The following is a 19,703-nucleotide window of genomic DNA, read 5'->3' on the forward strand; positions in this document are numbered from 1 at the left end:
ATGAGCACATGATCTTGGGTGGGTGACTGAGTCTTCGGTGAGGCTTGGGCGTGCTTGGCTGTGAACGGTGAGCGCCGGGCTCGCAGGGGGCCTTAAGATTCTAAATTGGAGCCCTAAGCGGTGTGCTCAGTGGATAGAGCGTCGCAGTCAAGGGCATGTACCTTGGTTGCGGACACATCCCCAATGGGGAGTGTGCAGGAGGCAGCTGGTCGATGCTTCTAACTCTCTATCCCTCTCCCTTCCTCTCTGGTAAGAAATCAATAAAACATATATATTTTTAAAAGATTCTAAATTGGGAACACCCTGTCAAATCACCACCAAAGATGAAAAGTGATTGTAAATCCGCCCCAGACTGTGAATCCCTAAATCTCTCCCCAAAGCCAGCTCAAACGTCACTGCTTCCTTTTGGGGGACTCCCTGGCATTTTGCACACATCTCCAGCGTCCACGTTAGGCCCTGCGCCCCCCAGAGGTTGGGACTTCACTTCACCGTCCCGAGCACCGCGCCTCCGGAGCTGTTTCCGCAGTCGCTGCCGCGGATGCTGCACCGGGACTGGGAGACACCACTACCCAAGGCGCGTGCGCAGTGTCTGGCAGAGGGCAGCGCTCGAGAGAGCCTGGTTGGTACCAGTATCCACAGACTCCCATTCCTCCTGGAGCCTGGGCTTCCTCACGGGAAAGAGGAGGCTGGGCAGACAGTGCCCAAACCCCGGGGGCGGGGCGGCCTCCGGCCCTGAAGCCCCGCGAGGGCCTGAGGGGCGCGCCGTGCGGGCGTCAGAGCGGCCGTGGGAGACTGGCGGCCCTGCGAGTCCCCAATGCCGCCCGGCGCCGTGGTCCGTCCTCTCACCTCCCGGGCTCAGCAGCAGCCTCAGCGCCTCCAAAATCCGCTCCAGACCGCATGTTTCCAGAGGACCGCCACCCGCGGCCAGCCTGGGGTCCGCCATGACTGGAGTGGCGCGCGCCACTTGTGACCTGCTCAAGCGCCTAGAGGCGGACCGGCCCCACCGCCATGTCGAGTGTGGCAGATACTGCGCATGCGCGCGGCCCTGGGGGCGGGGCCATCGATGTGGGTGGGGCCGGCATCGGCGGGAACGCCCATTTGTCTTGATATTTTCTCCTTCCCGCTCTATTGCCCTGGAGGGTGGAGGGGACACACAGCTAACACAACCTGCCTGGATGCACAATTAACCGCTACATAAGGAAGGAAATTAGAAGTAGTTTATCGTGAAACAATGTGTATTTCAGTATGAAAATATTCATGTACTGAATGAAAACTGTTATGCCCAGATTTCAAGATCCCCAAAAAACCACGCCAGGGAGCCAGTCCGATGCAAAAGCAGAGGGTCTCTTATACAAGTTCGCTTGGTCCCCCCCTTGCCTCCATTACTGGGTGCAAGAGAGAGCCCCGAATCCGAAGAGAACAAAGAATTTATAGGGCTTGGGGTCGGGGGCAGGGTGCAGCTAGGGTCTGGTTACACAAAGACGGGGGTGGCCAGCATACTTTTGGCCTTGGGCTAGTCCCCCCCCCCAGATAAGAGCAGGCTGAGTAACTGATACAGCCTGCGGCTTTTTCTTGGAAGAGGGGTTAAGGACACAGCCATCAGTCCTGCTCTGTCCTTTCAAAAACAATGGGAGACCTAACGAAGCAGATAGAAAATTGGTCAACTCAGAACTAACAAGGCTTTTGGTATCCAATAGTTATCAATGACTGATTTACAGAAACAGAATCGCCAACAAAGACCCCAGCAAGTTAAGGGTTTCTACCTTCTAACGCCACATGTGATAAGTGGAGTGGTTGCATTCCATCTTTCATAACTGACCCCTAAATTCTTACCCTATCGGTCTAAAAACCTTAGTCTCTGTGATAACCCCCACCACCCACTCCACAAAAGACATCACTGAAGCTTCTTTTCACTTATCTTAAAGGAAAGGTTTTACCTTTATATTACCTCTCCCTTTAGCATCAAGCAGATCCCTGTCTGAGAGGAACTTTATCTACTGAGGTTTTGGATATGGGGCCTGTGATTTAAACTGACGAAAGACAGATAAGCAAGAGAAAAGCCAGATATTTATTCACATCCTAAAGAATTCACAGAAAAATGTGCCTCGATGAGGTGGTTAGAATTGGGGGCTTGTATGCTTTTATTTTTTATGGTACTACATTTATTGAAAGTGTGAAGATACAGAACCGTTATAAATATCTAGAATTAAAAATTACCTATGAAAATAAAAACAGATTGGTTTTAAAAAGTCAATTTAGTAAATATTCTGTTTGCTATGTTTCTATGACAATATTTGGTATAAACACTACAAAATAAGGCAAACTTCTGGAAAAAGTCATTAATAAAATTTTATGAAAGGGTGTTCAGTCCTAATTTCTTTTAATTTGTAGAATCACTGGCAAAGTACATCAGGCGAGTAGAGCAGTTTCAGGGGTCCAGTTTCAGACAGAAGGAGTCTTCTCTATTTTGGTTCCAGAGGTGGTCGGACGCCCCGCAGCTTCATTTCGTCGAGTCCTTTCCAGTATTTAAAATTGTTGTCCAGATGCTGCAGTAACTCCGGTAGGTCTACAAAGTCGTCCCAAGCATGGTACATGTCTGTGACGAAGTAGTCGATGAAGGAGATCTGGGACTTGGGGATGCTGCAGGTTGTTTTCGGTCAAAAGCTGGCATCACCACAGGTAAGTCCAGCTTTTCTTCTTCTTCGGTCTGAGAAAAATATTCCTCCGAGACGCGTGCAGCCCACTCGATGCACTGCTCCAAGGGCCGGCAGGGGTTGGACACGTCCACGCACTTGATCATCATCTGCTTGATCAGAGTCCGGTTCTCTGGAGACCGGAGCATCGTGTCTACGTCACAGGGGTTTGGCTCACTCCCCTCGCTTTCCTCCAGCTCCGCCCAGGGCTTGACGACGCTGTTGACAAACTTATTGATGTGCTCGAAGTGCCTGGTCATCTCCGTGGCCAAGACCATGTCGATGATGGCCTGGCGCAGCGTCCGGTAGTCATTCCTCTCCACGTTCTTGAAGATGTTGCTGTTGTCCTCCTTGGCGGCCAGCTGGAAGGCCAGGGCCGCGTGGTGGCTCTCCAACACGGCACAGTCGTTGTACAGCACGGCCAGCGCGCTGCCCGCGTTGCACAGGAAGAGGTTGGTCCTCCCCAGGTGGTCCAGGTCGTGGATGGCGGCTGCGATGAGGGCGGCGGCCTCGTCCACTGAGTCTAAGGCTTGCTTGATCCTCTCCTGGCAGAGGAAGTAGGCAGTGGCGTGCGGCATGTCGGCAGCGTGGGTGGAGTTGTGGTAGGGGTTGGAGGAGTGGGAGTTGGCTTCCCTAGTCTGCAGCCACAGCCGCAGCGTCGTCTCCGAGCACTTCAAGAATTCACAGACCCCAAAGCCAGCGAAGATTTTGAGACCAAGAAAAGTCAAAGGCCTTTTCTGAGTGGCAGTCTCCAGTTCAAACACATTAAAGTCTCAGTCGTCATCGTTTTCCATGGCCTCGGCTAGTCACGGTGGGATATCGTGAAGTGCCGGAAGCCGGTCCATCCTTGCTGCTTGACACAGTCCGCTGCAGGAAAGAAACATCTGCACAGCATATGTTTCAAGGGACCTGGCGTATATAGCATACTGTTCTTAATATGTTTGCTCCCCTTAGCGCTGTGTGTTTTAACCAAGGTCACCTCTCCGAGAAAGCTTGTTTCCCCAGGTAGGAATTTTTCCCTGAAGTCAGGGAGGGGATGCCTCTCCTAGAAAGGTTGTTTCCCCAGGTAGGAATTTTTCCCTGAAGTCAGGGAGGGGATGAAACTCCTTAACTAAGTGCCAGGCGGGTAGTTAATCACTACAAACAATCATGCTTAAGCTACATAATCTTTACTCCCTGGAATGGAGATAAGAAATGCCCTAACCTTTGTAATAGAAATTGACAGGATTAAAATCAACTGGGATAAATACGGATGTAACAAGACAATAAACGGCAGAACTTCGCTGGAGATCCAGACCAGAACTTGGCTGGAGATCCTGGCTGGAGATCCTGGCTAGGCTGCTGATCAACTGAACACTGTCTCCGTGTCCTTCCTTCTTCGCCGACTCCATCCACACCTTTGGGAACCCCTGGACCTGCTGGGGTTGGACCCCGGCATCTGGCGCCCGAACAGGGTTCCCTTAGGTAAGTCCCCCCATACTTGGGACGGATAGGACTGCACCGTAGGGTGCTGCAGACCCCCCCCCCCCCATAGAGAATAAGTAGGGTAAGCGGGTAGTTAGTACAGAACTTAGATTGACAAGATGGGTCATACTGAGTCTAAAGAAAAAAGACTCTGTATTAATCTTTTAACGCATATGCTTACTAGCAGAATTGGAGTTGAGGTTTTTCCCAGTGAGACAGAAAGTTTTATAGAAGAAGTATGTCAATGGCTTCCAGAGGAAGGAACTGTTAATTTAAAAACTTGGGTTGAAGTAGGAAAGCAATTAAAGAAACACCATGAATCTGACAAGGTCCTGCCATGTTTCTTTTCCCTCTGGGAGTCAATCTGTGACACCTTGGCACCAGAGGCAAAAACGGTTGAACTTTCTCAAAATTTAAATAGTCCCTCGGCTCCACCCAGAGAGGACACATCATCATTGTCTTCAGCTCAATCTAAAAGCAATTTAGCTATGCCTACTGATCGGGAGGAGAATAAATATCATAAACATGACCATTGTTCCTTTCCAGTCAGTAGAGAGGAGAATGGCCCTCCCATTCAAAACAGGCTCCCCAAATTAGAAAGGAAGCCTAAACCAGGTCCTGTGGCTCCTATGAGCTCCATGTCTAAATTTCAAAGGGCGATAAGAGAAGCTGAAGCTAATGGAGATCTTGAATTCTCACTCTGCTTCCCAGTTACATATGAGAATGAGTCTGGTGGGAATAGAAACCCCACCTTGGAGCCTATACCTTACAAAGTACTTAAAGAATTAAAATTGGCCTGCTCTGAATATGGACCTCTAGCTCCTTACACACAAACCTTGGTAGAAACCCTAGCCAGTAAATGGATGACTCCTTATGATTGGTCACAGGTTTGTAAATCCTGTCTCTCAGGAGGCGATTACTTATTATGGAAAACTGAATATGAAGATCTTGCTAAGAAAGCTGTAGCCACTAGCGAAAAAACCAGAAAAAGAATAACCCTAGACATGATATTAGGAGAAGGTGATTTTAACACGGCTGAGGAGCAAATGAATATGCCCACAGAGGCACTTACCAAAGTAACCAGTTGTGCAGTAAGTGCCTGGAAATCCCTACCTTATACAGCGGGAAAAACCACCACCCTTACAGAGGTTAAACAGAAGGTCGAGGAACCATATCAGGATTTCCTTTCTCGCCTCATGCAGGCAGTCAAGAGAGTAATCAATAACAAAGAGGCAGCCGATATCCTAATCAAACAACTGGCTTTTGAAAATGCTAATAATACCTGTCAGGCTTTATTAAGGCCGATTCGCAGAACAGGAACTATAAATGATTTTATAAAACAGTGTGCTGATGTAAGTCCAGCATTTATACAGGGTGTAGCTATAGCTGCAGCTCTCAAAGGGGAGACATACCCTCAATATGTACAGGCTATAGGACAAGCCAGCAATACTACAGGTAATAAAAGAAATATGAACTGCTACTCTTGTGGCTTATCTGGGCACTTTAGCAGAGAATGCCCAAATAAAAATAATAATACTCAGGCCAGATGGCAAGCTCCTCGACAGCCTGGAAATACATTAGGGAATAATATTAATCCTCCAAAAACCGTTTGTCCCCGATGTCAGAAAGGATTCCATTGGGCAAAGGAATGTAGATCAAAATACCATAAAAATGGTCGGCCTTTAAACTCTACAAATAGCTCCCAAGGAGGTTATATCCCATCACCTCAATCGGGAAACTTGAGAAGGGGCCAGCCCCGGGCCCCTGCAATAATAGGGGCATCAACCTTCAACCCCTTTGCAAATTTCGATCAGTCAGTGACCTCTTCAGGGCAACCCCAGGCAGTGCAGGATTGGACCTCCACTCAACCACCCATGCAGTATTAACCCCAGACTCGCCAGTAGCAGCCATTCCTACAGGAGTGTCTGGGCCGCTGCCTGAGGGAACCGTAGGTTTAATATTAGGACGGAGCTCCACCTCGTTACAGGGGATCTTAGTCATCCCAGGAGTTGTTGATGCAGACTACACAGGAGAAATACAGATTTTACTTTCCCCACCCACCACAACTATACAGATTCAGCCCAACCAGAGAATTGCCCAATTAATCCTGTTACCAATACATAAAATAGGGACAGCTGTTACCCAGGAAGCTAGAGGGGCCAGAGGCTTTGGATCTAGTGATGCAGCATTTTGGATACAAGAAATCCATGCTACTAGACCTACAAAAATTTTACAAATTCAGGGAAAACCAATTGAAGGTCTATTGGATACAGGAGCAGATGTTTCCTGCATAGCAGGGAAGGATTGGCCCTCTTCATGGCCCACGCACACCACCTCCACTTCCCTAGTAGGACTAGGCAAGGCATCTAATGTAAAAAAGAGTTCTCAGATTCTAACTTGGGCTGATGAAGATCAACATTCAGGAACATTCTGTCCCTATGTAATTACGACTATCCCCTTTACATTATGGGGAAGAGATATCTTGTCTCAAATGGGAGTTGTATTATATAGCCCCAGTGATAGAGTAACATCACAGATGCTAGACACGAGATTTAATCCAGGAAAGGGATTAGGAAAGGAAAGTAATACCTCACACTCCTCGACAGGATCTGTAATTGGGGCCATTGCCCTTAGGACTGCTGATCCCATAGTCTGGAAATCGTCACAACCAGTATGGGTTGAGCAATGGCCCTTAACATCTGAGAAAATATCAGCAGCCCGACAATTAATTGATCAGCAATTAGCAGAGGGACATATAGAGCCATCAAATAGTCCCTGGAACACACCCATATTTGTAATAAGAAAGAAATCAGGCAAGTGGAGACTTTTGCAAGATCTAAGAGCCATAAATGCCACCATGGAAGATATGGGCTCCTTACAACCTGGATTGCCCTCCCCTGTGGCAATTCCACAGGAGTATTGTGTTGTTGTTATTGACTTACAGGATTGTTTTTTCACTATACCTCTTCACCCAGCTGATTGTCAAAGATTCGCATTCAGCATACCATCAGAAAACTTTAAACAGCCTTATCAGAGATACCAATGGAAGGTTCTCCCACAAGGGATGAAAAATAGTCCTACATTATGTCAAAAGTTTGTAGATCAGGCATTGCAAGTTATTAGAAAGAAATTTTCAGATCTATATCTTATTCATTATATGGATGATATTTTACTAGCTCATAAAGATCGGGCTACTTTACAGGAAATTCTTACTCAGACCATCCTTGCTTTAGAAGAACATGGTCTAAAAATAGCCCCAGAAAAGATTCAGACTGAACCTTCTTTTTCATACTTAGGCAGAATATTACATACCTCTACTATCACCCATCAGCCTCTACAATTAAGAAAAGATCATTTAAACACATTGAATGATTATCAGAAACTATTAGGTGATATCAACTGGGTCAGGCCATATCTAAAAATAACCACTCTTGACTTAAAACCTCTATTTGACATTTTAAAGGGAGATTCTAACCCTAAGTCTCCCCGACAATTAACTGTAGAAGGAGAAAAGGCTATAGCAAAAATAGAACAGGCCATCAATAAACAGCAACTACAGTATCTAGATTATTCCAAATCTTGGGCCTTAATTATTCTAGCCACTAAATATACTCCTACAGGATGCTTGTGGCAGGAAGGACCATTAGAATGGATACATTTACCTGTCACTCCTAGGAAGATTGTACCACCCTATCCCTCCCTAGTGGCCACTCTCATTATCAAAGGTAGACGTCGCAGTATCGAACTCTTTGGAAGAGAAGTTACTGAGATAATAATACCTTATAAAAGAGAACAATTAGACACACTATTACAATTTGAAGAAGAGTGGCAAATAGCTATAGGTAACTTCCCAGGACAAATTTTACATCATTTGCCAAGATCACCTATATTGCAATTTCTCTCCCTACATCCGTTTATATTTCCTATTAAATGTTCAAAAGAACCATTATCACCTCCTGCCTCCTTAGTATTCACAGATGGTTCCTCTAATGGTAGGGCAGTAACAATCATTGACTCAATAACCCATGTTCAACAAACTCTAGAGACGTCAGCTCAGAGAACAGAGCTTTTGGCAGTCATTTATGCTTTTGAACAATTGCAACAGGTTCCCTTTAACTTGTACACTGACTCTCAATATATAGTTAAATTATTTCCTCATATTGAGACCGCCTCTCTCCCACAAGGAAGAACAGCCATTTTCTCTTTGTTAACTCAGCTACAAACTTGCATTCACAAACGAGAAAAGGCTTTCTATATTGGACATATTAGAGCTCATTCCTGCCTACCAGGACCCTTAAGCGAAGGAAATTATCAGGCGGATTTACTAACTCGCCCAGTAGTTTGTACAGCTCTAGAAGAAGCCCGGCGGTCTCATGCCATTCACCATCAAAATGCTTCTGCTCTCCGTCTATATTATCGCATATCTAGAGAAGCTGCTCGAAGTATTGTGCGTGACTGCGGCCATTGTCCTACTCATTTTCCTAGCCCTGCTACTGGAGTTAATCCAAGAGGACTTAGACCCTGTGACTTATGGCAGATGGATATTACTCATGTCCCATCTTTTGGCAAACTTTGCTATGTGCATGTTTGTATTGATACCTTTTCTCATGTTATCCTTGCTTCTGCACGTACAGGAGAAGCCTTTAAAGATGTAAGTCAACATCTATTCCAATGCTTTTCCTACCTAGGAATACCAAGGGCACTTAAAACTGACAATGGGCCTGCCTATACCTCTAGAGCTTTTAAAAACTTATGCTCTACATTCGGCATCGCACATACTACAGGAATACCCTACAATCCTCAAGGCCAAGCAATAGTAGAAAGGGCTCACCAAACTTTAAAAACACAAATTAAAAAATTACAAGAAAATGAGTTTAAATATTCCTCTCCTCATCATGTTCTACAACATGCTCAATTTGTAATTAATATACTAAATGTAGATTCTGAGGGAAATTCCCCGATGTACAGGCATTGGAACCCTGATCTAACTAAACCTAAAGCCCTCGTCAAATGGAGAGACTTGCTTACAGGAGCCTGGAAGGGACCTGATGTACTTTTAACCCAGGGGAGAGGATATGCTTGTATATTTCCACAGGACGCAGACTCACCTGTGTGGATTCCAGACCGTCTAGTCCGACCTTATGTCTCACCGCCCGCCATCTCTGCCTCATCATAGCACACCTGACCAGTGCCCGTCTGCAGCAGATGTGCAGCCCTGAGCTGGAACAATCTGTCCATTGGGAGGATCACATGTGCCTCCGTTTTGTCTTTCCACATGTCCCAGCTTTGCCTCACATCTCCTTTCCTTTTTCCTTTTTTTAAAATCTAACTACTTGTTTGCTGGTTCTTTGGCCTTTCTCCTTCTTTCCTGAACACAGCTTTTTCTAGAATCTCCCTACCCTACTGTTCCAGGAAGGGCATCTCCCTTTTATGCCGTGACTAGGGGTGTTTGGTATATGCCCCATACATGGAGTTGTCTTGGGCCAAGAACCTGAAATCCTGGGCTGAGAAAGCCCTGTTCCAGGACTCTCCTTTGTCCTGTATTGGCCCCTCTTACCCTTGTGTCAAGAGGGACCCTCTTCTTACAATCCAATTGCCCATAGCTGTTGCCTGAGCTCTCTGTTCATGCTGAGGTTGAAGCCGCATGGTGGCTGGTACCATGGATCTGTCTCTGGCCCAATGGCGTAAGCTGGGACCTCTGTAGAGAAGAAACCTGAGTTCCCTATGATCAATGCCAGAGCCCCGCCAGCAGGCAAGGGGATCCCAAGGCAGTTGCTGGGCATGGAGGCCAGAGGGACATAGGCTATCAAGGAGACAAAACTGAACCTCACATCACCCTACTTGGCCCAGAGATGGCTGGTAGTCAACGACGGGTAAGACTCCACAGGGTGGGGCAACCTAAGACAGGCACAGTCAGGGGCCAGTAGGAGAAAACTTGGGGTGCAACAAAGGTGGGGCACAGACCCCCCTCCCCAATGGTGCAGGGGCTTGAACACTCGGCCCTTCTGAGGAAGGTCTCCTGTCCCCATGGCTGCTTCCTGCTTCCCATGCCCAGCTCAGATCGGGACCCAGGTAAAGACAGAGACTGGCTAATAGCAGGCTGCCCTCTCACTGCAACAGGACTTGTTTCCCATTTCTACCTGGGACCACAGGGAAAGGGGAAGCTGAAGGAAAGGGCTGTGTCAGCATGCTGCATTCTTCCCTTTCTTCTCCCTCTTTTTTCTAAACACTTCCATGCCTTGTAGTTCTTTTGCTTTCTCTTCTTTTTCTACTACCCTCCATTTTCCATATCAGCTGGATCCAGAGGGCACAGCTTACTCCTCCTCGGACATCGACACCACCATCAACCACGGCCCTGATGGACCCTTTGATGCAGCCCTTCAACTTGCTGACGCTTCGGGAAGCCTGTCGCCAGTGACGCCGCCCGCTAGCCAGACCAACAAAGACAACCAAACCAACAACTTGAGGACAGCTGAAATCCCTTGACTGAAGAGGCTGGCAACCTTCTACAGGAATGGGGCTCCTTCTGCGCTCCATCCACTATGTTTATAGCTATGCTCACTATCATTGCTTGCCACTCTTCTTCCGAGACTTAAATGGCCCAATCTGAGAGGTGGCCACTGATTTGCATGCGCTATCATTTAAAAAATAAAAAAGGGGGAATTTGCCGGAAGCCGGTCCATCCTTGCTGCTTGACACAGTCCGCTGCAGGAAAGAAACATCTGCACAGCATATGTTTCAAGGGACCTGGCGTATATAGCATACTGTTCTTAATATGTTTGCTCCCCTTAGCGCTGTGTGTTTTAACCAAGGTCACCTCTCCGAGAAAGCTTGTTTCCCCAGGTAGGAATTTTTCCCTGAAGTCAGGGAGGGGATGCCTCTCCTAGAAAGGTTGTTTCCCCAGGTAGGAATTTTTCCCTGAAGTCAGGGAGGGGATGAAACTCCTTAACTAAGTGCCAGGCGGGTAGTTAATCACTACAAACAATCATGCTTAAGCTACATAATCTTTACTCCCTGGAATGGAGATAAGAAATGCCCTAACCTTTGTAATAGAAATTGACAGGATTAAAATCAACTGGGATAAATACGGATGTAACAAGACAATAAACGGCAGAACTTCGCTGGAGATCCAGACCAGAACTTGGCTGGAGATCCTGGCTGGAGATCCTGGCTAGGCTGCTGATCAACTGAACACTGTCTCCGTGTCCTTCCTTCTTCGCCGACTCCGTCTACGCCTTTGGGAACCCCTGGACCTGCTGGGGTTGGACCCCGGCAGTGAAGGGACTCGGAGGTGAGTAAGCTGTCCGAAACTTGATGCAGGTTTTTTGTTGAGAGAGTATACTCATTCCCAGATAGTCTTCGAAAATGGTTAGACATCAGGCCCCCAATGAGGTCCTTGGTGTGAGGATCCTCTTCCTTCGCCCGGAACTGTGGTGAATACAGCTCCGAGGTTCTCAGAATTTCCAGGACGCGGTCTAAGGCTTCCGTCACAGGCATGGAACTGTTCTCCTGGGCAGCATTGATGATATTGATCACCTTGGTGATGGGCGCCTCGATGGTCATGGAGTGGATCCGGGCCATGGAGGAGTGTGGCCTCTGGCTGGCCACTTCGCTTGCTCGTGAGGCAACACTCCTGACGTCCATGGAGCTTTTCCTCTTGTCTTTACGTTTACCTGATGGATTATCTGTGGGAGTGTCAGAATGAACAGATTCCGTTATCTTCTCAGCCTTACTGTTGCCGTTCGATGGACACATAGTGTCTAATTTTTCCTCCCCGTCCAATGACAGGTATTATCTTCACATTTTGTGGTACATTATCTCCGTTTTTGGCGTGGTAAACGCCTTGCCACTCCTTGCCCATCTTCATGCATGAGTTTATAGTATACTGAATAAGTCAGCCTTTTTCTTATGTACAGGCATTTTTGCTAACTCCTTCCCTAATAATTCACCCGACGCATAGCCCACTGTTGTTTCAAATGCTGGATTTACATACTGTATGTAGTTGTCCTCACTCGTGATCTTAATGGCCTCCTGGCGTTTCTCTAGTGCCGTGAATACTGAATTACAAGCCCTGAGTTTCAGCTGTGACTCCACCTCTCCAAACTCCAGCTGCAGCAGCTCCGCGGAACAGGCCAGGAGGCTGGGGTTCTCCACGTACCTCCTCGTAAAGCCGGCACTACTGAGGGGCATCACAGGCTCTTCTCCATCCCGCCTGCGTACTACCCCAACGATAACTGTTTTTCTGAAACTTTTGTTGCTCGAATAGACCTGCACAGCGTCAGGGCGTCCAGCTGCTGGGGGGTTCTGTGGTCGATGATGATGATGTCGTGATTTGCAGCCAGGAAACAGGTCAGGACAGCCTGGACCTCCAGGGCCACCGTGCACTTGAACCCTGCTTCTTCGCACGCCTTACGGAATCCTTCACACTGGCTATCGTCTTTGATAAACGCTAACAGTACCTGGAGTTGATCTGCAAGAAACCTCATGGGGCCAAAATGCACGTGAGATGTTGGTCTCTTCGAGTCGCAAGGTTGAGGGGGGTCCGCGGGGAGGGCGCCGCTGGTGGTGGCCACGGCTTCGGGCTCCGGACGCAGCAGGGCGCCCGGCCAGCCTGGCGGGGGCAGCAGCGCCGCGGGGTCCTGCGCGTCCTCGGCCTCCCGGGCGCCCGGGTACACGGTCTGGGTCTCGGTAATGTGGATGCTCGGGGCGCAGCCCATGCTGGCGGCGGCCGCTCTCCGGTCAGCAAACGGTCAGCCAACGGCCCACCCGGCGCCTCGCGGCCACCGCCAGCGCCGTGTCATCGCCGCCCGGGCGCGCGGACGGGCGGACGGCGGGAGCGCGGGTGTCACGTCAGGAAGCGCGGCCGCCGCTTTTATCCCGGGGCGGCGGCGGAGGGGGCGCTGGGTTGGGGGCGCCGCGGACGCCCCGCCGAACATGCCCTCCCCAGGCGCCCGGCCGCCCTCACATCGCCCGCTCGCCGGCCGCGCTTCCGGAAAACGCCGGGGAGGAGATTCGCGCTCTCCCCGCCGGGAGCCCCGCGGCGCCCGACACCTCGCGGCTCCGACCCCCGAAAGAAGCGCCCCGGCGGCCTCGCCGCGCCCGCCCTGAGGCCCGGGGCTGAGGGGAGCCCGTCGGCCGGCCGCCCGCTGAGAGGCAGGGAGCGCGGATCCAGGCGGCCCGGCCCGCGCCGCCGTCGAGAACCGAACCGCAGACACGGCGCGCCCGCCCCCGGGAGCTGCCTGGGGTGCTATCTTAATAGGGAAAGGGCAGGGAGAGAAAGGGCAGTGAAGGGAAAACAAGTGACTTCGAGGAAAAATAAATGAATAAATGGAAGATATGATAGTTTTGTGACAATCTCTGTTGGTGATTTCCTATCCCAGTGGTGCTAATCTCTACCCTCCCTGGTTGTGAAACTCCTGGGGAGATTTAGGGCTGTTGAATTCTTTTGGGAGCCTCTGCTTTTAGGCAGATAAGGGGAGTTTAGGGGGGAAACGAACACGTCTTCATTAGTGCTATATTCTGGATCCCTTTATCTCTATTTCAACTCAAAATTCAGAGGCTCTTTGCTGTCTCTTCCCCTCCCCAGGCCAGTTCATCAACCCTGCAAACAGATGCACCTTCACGGAACACCACTTTGGGTCACATAGTTCTGCTCAGCACACTTCAGTAGTTTATCTGACCCACTGAATCCAGTCCGGCTTGGTTTTTTCTATCATGCTGCTTCTGCTTACATGATTTCCTCTACTCAAAACTCCCTTGCTGTGCCCCTTATTCGACAATAGGAAGAAAGGCACTACCGTGAGCCAGGCACTCTTCTAAAAGCTTTAGACATTTCAGCTCACCTAGCTTCACAGCCTATGAAGTAGAAACAGTTACCTTCCTATTGGAGATCAGGAGAGGGGAAGGTTGAATACTAAAGCACGGAACCAGAATTTGAACTCGGGGCAGGACGGCTCCCGTCTTCTCCACGTACCACCTTGGCAGGAGGTACAGAACCAGCAGGAGGGAAACGGAGGCACGGTTCTCCAGGCTCCTGGCTGGGCCTGCTACCTTCTCAGTAGTCTGTGGCGAGCCAGCCCGGCCATGGCATACTCAGCCCCACATGGGGCGCCATATGTGCCGCGCCAGCTCAGCCAGGTTCGGTGACCCTGAGAGGGGGCGGTGAAGGATTGAGAAAAGACAGACAAGAGAATGAAAGCTGGGTCTGGGTGGAACGCTGTCCTCTCTGATGGAGAGCTGGCGACAGCGCCACGGACTACAAGCCGTATCTTTATTTTATAGCCTGATTCCACGAGACAAAGGAAGGGTGTGGTCAAGATGTTTACAACATTCTCGTGGGTTTCGATCCTACTCAGTTACACGCACCTGAACTCTTATCAAGCCCACGTCACTCAGGCACGTGTTCGGACCATAGGTTCAAGCTTACAGCTATAGCTGTTGGCTGTAATTGTGCTGGGAGGGCTCTGCACGTGGCAATGAGAGGACTGTGCTCTCTCATTAGTCCAAGGCTTGAACCTGTCCAAACACTGTAGCCGCTTTCCACAGTAGTCTTTTTCAGAAGTTACATTTCCTTGCTGGTACAGCCTCTTGCTTATGGTAGGTACTCTGTAAACAGTTCTATTTTATTCGTGGGAGAACCATTTTATTTGTCTTTATCATATTTTCCCCTATATTTTATCACTGTAAGATATGAAATTTACCACTTTTAAGTGTATGATTCAGTGGCAATAAGTACATTCACAATGTTATGCAACCATTTTATATCCCATGTCAAACTTTTTTTTTTTTAAATATATTTTATTGATTTTTTACAGAGAGGAAGGGAGAGGGACAGAGAGTCAGAAACATCGATGAGAGAGAAACATCGATCAGCTGCCTCCTGCACACACCCCACCAGGGATGTGCCTGCAACCAAGGTACATGCCCCTGACCGGAATCGAACCTGGGACCCTTCAGTCCTCAGGCCGACGCTCTATCCACTGAGCCAAACCGGTCAGGGCTAAACTTCTTTTTATTACAGTAAGATATGCATAACATAAAATCAACCTTTCTAAAGTAAACTGTTCAGTGGTATAAGTATTCACATTGTAGCATATGTCAGGATTTTTTTTTTTTAAGAATAGTTTATTGATTTTTCAGGAGAGGAAGAAGAGGACGCAAGAAACATGGATGTGAGAGCACAACATGGATCCACTGACTGCCTCCTGCACGCCCCCTACCAGGGATCAAGCTCACAACTGGGATATGTGCCCTTGACCAGGAATCAAACCAGCAACCGCCTGGTGCAAAGGATGATGCCCAGCCCACTGAACCACACCAGCCAGAACAGGATTTTTCTCCTTTTTAAGGCCGAATAATATTCCATGTTATGTGTATGCCACCTTTTTTTAATATACTCATTCACTGATGGACATTTGGGTTGTTTCCACCTTTTGACTGTTGTGAATAACACAGTGAACACAGGCGCAGTCGTTGTGAACATTTTTCACGTTTGCTTTTGCGGTCTGTTGATATGCTTTTTTCTCAAATTGTTACTTTCCAGACAGCATTAACACTTTACCCCTAGATTCATCATTTGTCTCCTAAGAATAAGGACTGTCCTAGTGAACAATGTCACCATTATTAAACCCCTGTTAATGTATAGAGTGCAACTTAACTGTACACCTAAAAATAATAAAATGTTATATATAGTTTACAATTTAAAAATTTTAAGAGTAGTTTAAAAAGTTATACCCCTCCAGCAGGGAAAAGTCAAAGACCTATCCCAGGATTTCTCAGAGGCACCATTGCCATTTGGGGCCTGATAATTCTTTGTTTGCGGGGCTGTCCTGTGCATTGCAGGGTGTTTGGCAGCTTCCCTGGCCTTGACTTGACATTAGCAGCACCACCCCAGTCATGACAACCAAAACGTATTCAGAAATTGCCAAATATCTCTTGGGGGAGGGGGCCACCATCTACCCTGTTAGAGAACCTCTGGTCTATATTAACTTTGCTGACTGACTGAATGTTGTTTGAAGCTCTACTTCTTACCCTCAGCTCAGCCCAGTCCTCTCCCATTGCCAAAGGAATTGCATTGGGTTTTACAACATGCACATGAATAGATGTTTTTCTTTTTATAATTTTGGACCTTTAAAAAAAATATTTTTATTGATTTCAGAGAGGAAGTGGGAGGGAGAGATAGAAACATCAATGATGAGAGAGAATCCTTGATCGGCTGCCTCCTGCATGCCCCCTACTGGCGATCAGTCCCGCAGCCCTTGACCGGAATAGAACCCCGGACCCTTCCGTCTACAGGCCATAGCTCTATCCACTGAGCCAAATCAGCGAGGGCATGAAGAGGTGTTTTTCAAATAACGTGACCTTGAAAATGCAGTTTCTCTTCCACTTTGCGCACAACAGAAAAACAAAGCTCTGGGGAAGTCATTTGAATATAAGCTGCTTTCTCCATGTTTAGACCGAGGTCATCTATCATTTGTGTTGCCTGGAATTGAGGTGCCATCAAATAAAACAAGCTTGACAATGATTTAACAAAATTCTTTAATAAAATTTATAAAAATGAATATTTAGGAATACGTTTTATCAGCCTGAATTGTTTTTCCATCCCCAAAGAAAATAGAAATTATCAGCACCCGCACACGTATACACTCAAAACTATAGTGACTGTCTATATACAGAACTACATTAGAGTTTAAATTGCTTTAAAAATCAAGACAATTCCAAGAAGTGGTTGCAGGGATGATTTTTTCCTTCGAAAAACAGTTGATGGACAGTAAGCAATTTTCTGTGGTTGTCAAATGTTTTTGATAGTCGCATCTCAACTAAAAGAAGACCTCAATCGAGGTTCTCCTTACCCCCAGGAAAAATAATTGGAGTTCCTAATATTCTGTTTTCTCAGATTTGGGGACATACGTGTCCAGATCAGCCACTGCTTCCTGTGGACATCAACAGAAGCAAGCACTTGGGGAGTCTATGGACCATGGTCTTGAGATCTGGGTAGGAAACACATGTTGAGATTCTTCCCGTTTTTTTCCAGAATTTTCAGGGCTAGAGGTAAAGACATCTCAACCATTCTCGGCCTCCGTTTGCTAAATTGGCCAGGCTCCGCGACAATTTCTCCTGCCATCTCCAAGCCCACTTCTCATGTTTTCCACCAGCTGTGAAAAGCCATCTTCTCTCTTTGGCTGCCACACTTTTCGGCACTGTTCTGAGTCTCGAAATACTTCAGTCTCTTTTAAGTTTTTGTGATAAACATTAAAAGTTAAGTGGCACCTGAAAACTCTCGCTGTTTCTGATCAAGTCTCCTTGTTTAGAACCAAAGTACCCCATAAGGACATTCACATAACAAACATTCTGACTCAGAACAAGTAAATGGGTAGATGTCCATTTCAAGTTACACACTTAGGAGATGAAAAAAGAGAACTGTTTAAGACCTTAAGAGTATACAATACCCAGTCACAATATGGCCAGACTAAGACACAGCCTCTTACCCTAAAAGGGCCCAATAGTTTCTGCCTCACAGAAGTCCTGTCTGGGGTAACGTGAATTGAGGAGTGAGAGTGGATACTGGAACATGGGACACCCGTGCAGTGATAGGATAAAAAAAAATTAAAAATTAAATTTTATGTATATAAAAACAATAGGGCATTCAACCCCACCCCTTCCTTTTAAAAATGAGAGACGCCCTTAAAAAAAAATCTGCAAGTTGCAAGCTTGTAAAGAGTGATGACAGAAAGAAAGGACTCAAGGAATAAGTCAAAATCTTTCTAACACACAGATTAGATCTACAAAGTGGAAATTATAACTACCCTAGCGGCATCACTGATCAGTCTCTCTTCCCCAGATATTCATCTCACATAAGGGGAGCTGAAAGACCTCCAGAAAAATTATTCCTACATTTCCCAGCACACGAGTATAGGGACCCATATCTCCCCTCATCTGCCTTGAGTCCCCTAATCATCCACGCCACCTCCATACATATCTGCCAGCTTCTTGAAGCGATTGCCCCATTCATTCAGGTAGTCATAGTCCTGGTCTCGGTCTGACTCCGAGGAGTTCAGGGAGCTCAGACTAGCAGCTTCGGAACCACTTCCTTCGTAATCAAACACGAGCAGAGAGTCGTAAGGGGGAGCCGTGGGGTCGCTGTCGGCCGCCTTCAAATTCTAAAGAAGAAGGAAGAAAACAGGATCTTTCAATGAAAGGAGCCACACACCTGACATCTTAGGCAAGATGCCTTCTCTTACCCCCTGGCAATGGGCAAGGAGACACATGATTGGTGGTGTTGCTCTTATATCAGTCAGGGGCAGAGCAGACATGCAGTCCTTAGTTCATCCTAGCTTGATGCCTGTCTTGGTGGCCAGAGCTGTTTCATGCCTGAGGCACATTAAAAAAAAGATGCCTTCTCTTGATGCCTCAAGCAAAGTGGACCACATGACAATGCAACCATCACCCTGTAGAACCCCAGTAGCAATCAACATCAGCAAGGTAAATTTATACAAACTGCCCCGAAGACAGACATGGCATGTTAATGAAAACAAAGTTAAGGGAAAATATGAAGAATATTTTCCCCCCTAAAAATGAAAACGGTAAGGAGGGAAGATAGAAGCACCAATCGACCTGGGTCATCACATGCCACCCAGAAACCAAACAGGATCTACTTTGTATCTCTTTCATTTCATTTCTAATTCTATTCAGTCATTTCAAGTAATTCTTGGTGTTGCCTTATGGACTTCCCAGTTCACTAAGATCCATTCGAAATGATATTTCTGAAATTCAGGTGAGACACACAAAAATAGGGCTCAGGGATCATGAAAGATGACAATGTGGCGAAGGAAAGAATCTAGACTCTCTCCAACTTCGGACACAAAGGCTCCTTTCTAAGTTTAGAGATGAGTTGTGCCTTGGCTTTTGACTTTGCTGACTTACTTCATCAATGAAGTTTCCAATTTCATCGGGATTGGCAGGGCGGGGCCGATACTGGGGCATAGTCAGGAGGGTTGGCGCCACATCATTGCGAGTCACTTCCGGCCGAGCATCCAGGCCCCTGTGCAACTGGCTCAGGTCAAAGTCCTTTGGAGAAAAAGGTAAACGTATAACAAAGAGTAAATCAGAAACGGGGTTCTGTTTGGTTTATAGGTTATGGTACTGGATAATGCCTTCACTGCCAACTACAGATTTACAGGCCTGTGCCAGTGTAAGCTGAAATGGTAGTTTTCAACCAAAGAGTCTCCAAAACAGCATTGGAAGGAAATATAGCACAAAAGGATTATGAGAAACGCTTGCAGGTAGAGATGGAGATGGCTGTACCTTATTAACTTCTCACAGGGTATGATTATTAGATTACTATTCAGCAAATATTCACACCCTTCCCACCCTATCAGGACCTGTAATGGGTCTGATGCTTCCCTTTCTAAAAACAGACTTTTAAAACTTCTCTGATAAAACTCCAGGGTAAGGCAAGTTAAGACCACCCCCAAGTCAGGACAAAGAAAGAAAACCTAAAGATTTAATATCTACAAAAAGTAAAAAATTCATTTAGCATAGGTAAAA

At 47.3% G+C, this 19,703-nt stretch overlaps 2 protein-coding genes and 2 pseudogenes across 11 annotated transcripts in view; 1 reads left to right on the top strand and 3 right to left on the bottom strand.

Moving 5' to 3' along the window:
* TANGO6 (transport and golgi organization 6 homolog) overlaps window positions 1–999 on the bottom strand; it is a 145,892-nt gene extending 144,893 nt beyond the window's left edge. For all 4 annotated transcript variants that reach the window (XR_004973631.1, XR_004973630.1, XM_036346159.1 and 1 more), the window contains exon 1: window positions 847–999. Coding sequence is in view for 2 of the 4 variants with exons in the window: in XM_036346159.1 (XP_036202052.1) it covers window positions 847–943 (97 nt within the window). In the remaining 2 variants the exon portion in view is untranslated. The remainder of the gene's footprint in view (window positions 1–846) is intronic.
* Window positions 1,000–2,123: 1,124 nt separating this feature from the next.
* On the bottom strand, window positions 2,124–12,997 carry LOC118674504 (annotated as a pseudogene).
* Window positions 12,998–16,675: 3,678 nt separating this feature from the next.
* Window positions 16,676–19,703, bottom strand: part of CDH1 (cadherin 1) — a 91,351-nt gene continuing 88,323 nt past the window's right edge. For 6 of the 7 annotated variants that reach the window (XM_036346378.1, XM_036346382.1, XM_036346383.1 and 3 more), the window contains 2 exons: window positions 19,080–19,223; window positions 16,676–18,316 (listed from right to left, as the gene is read on the bottom strand). In XM_036346378.1, the coding sequence (XP_036202271.1) occupies window positions 18,107–18,316; window positions 19,080–19,223 (354 nt within the window). In that variant the 3' untranslated portion in view covers window positions 16,676–18,106. Of the gene's footprint in view, window positions 18,317–18,422; window positions 18,605–19,079; window positions 19,224–19,703 lie in introns of all 7 variants that reach the window. The other variant, XR_004973652.1, reaches the window with a different exon arrangement.
* LOC118674876 lies at window positions 18,396–18,540 on the top strand (annotated as a pseudogene).

This window comes from Myotis myotis, unplaced genomic scaffold (assembly GCF_014108235.1).
Source record: "Myotis myotis isolate mMyoMyo1 unplaced genomic scaffold, mMyoMyo1.p scaffold_m19_p_19, whole genome shotgun sequence".
NCBI classification, from domain to species: domain Eukaryota; kingdom Metazoa; phylum Chordata; class Mammalia; order Chiroptera; family Vespertilionidae; genus Myotis; species Myotis myotis.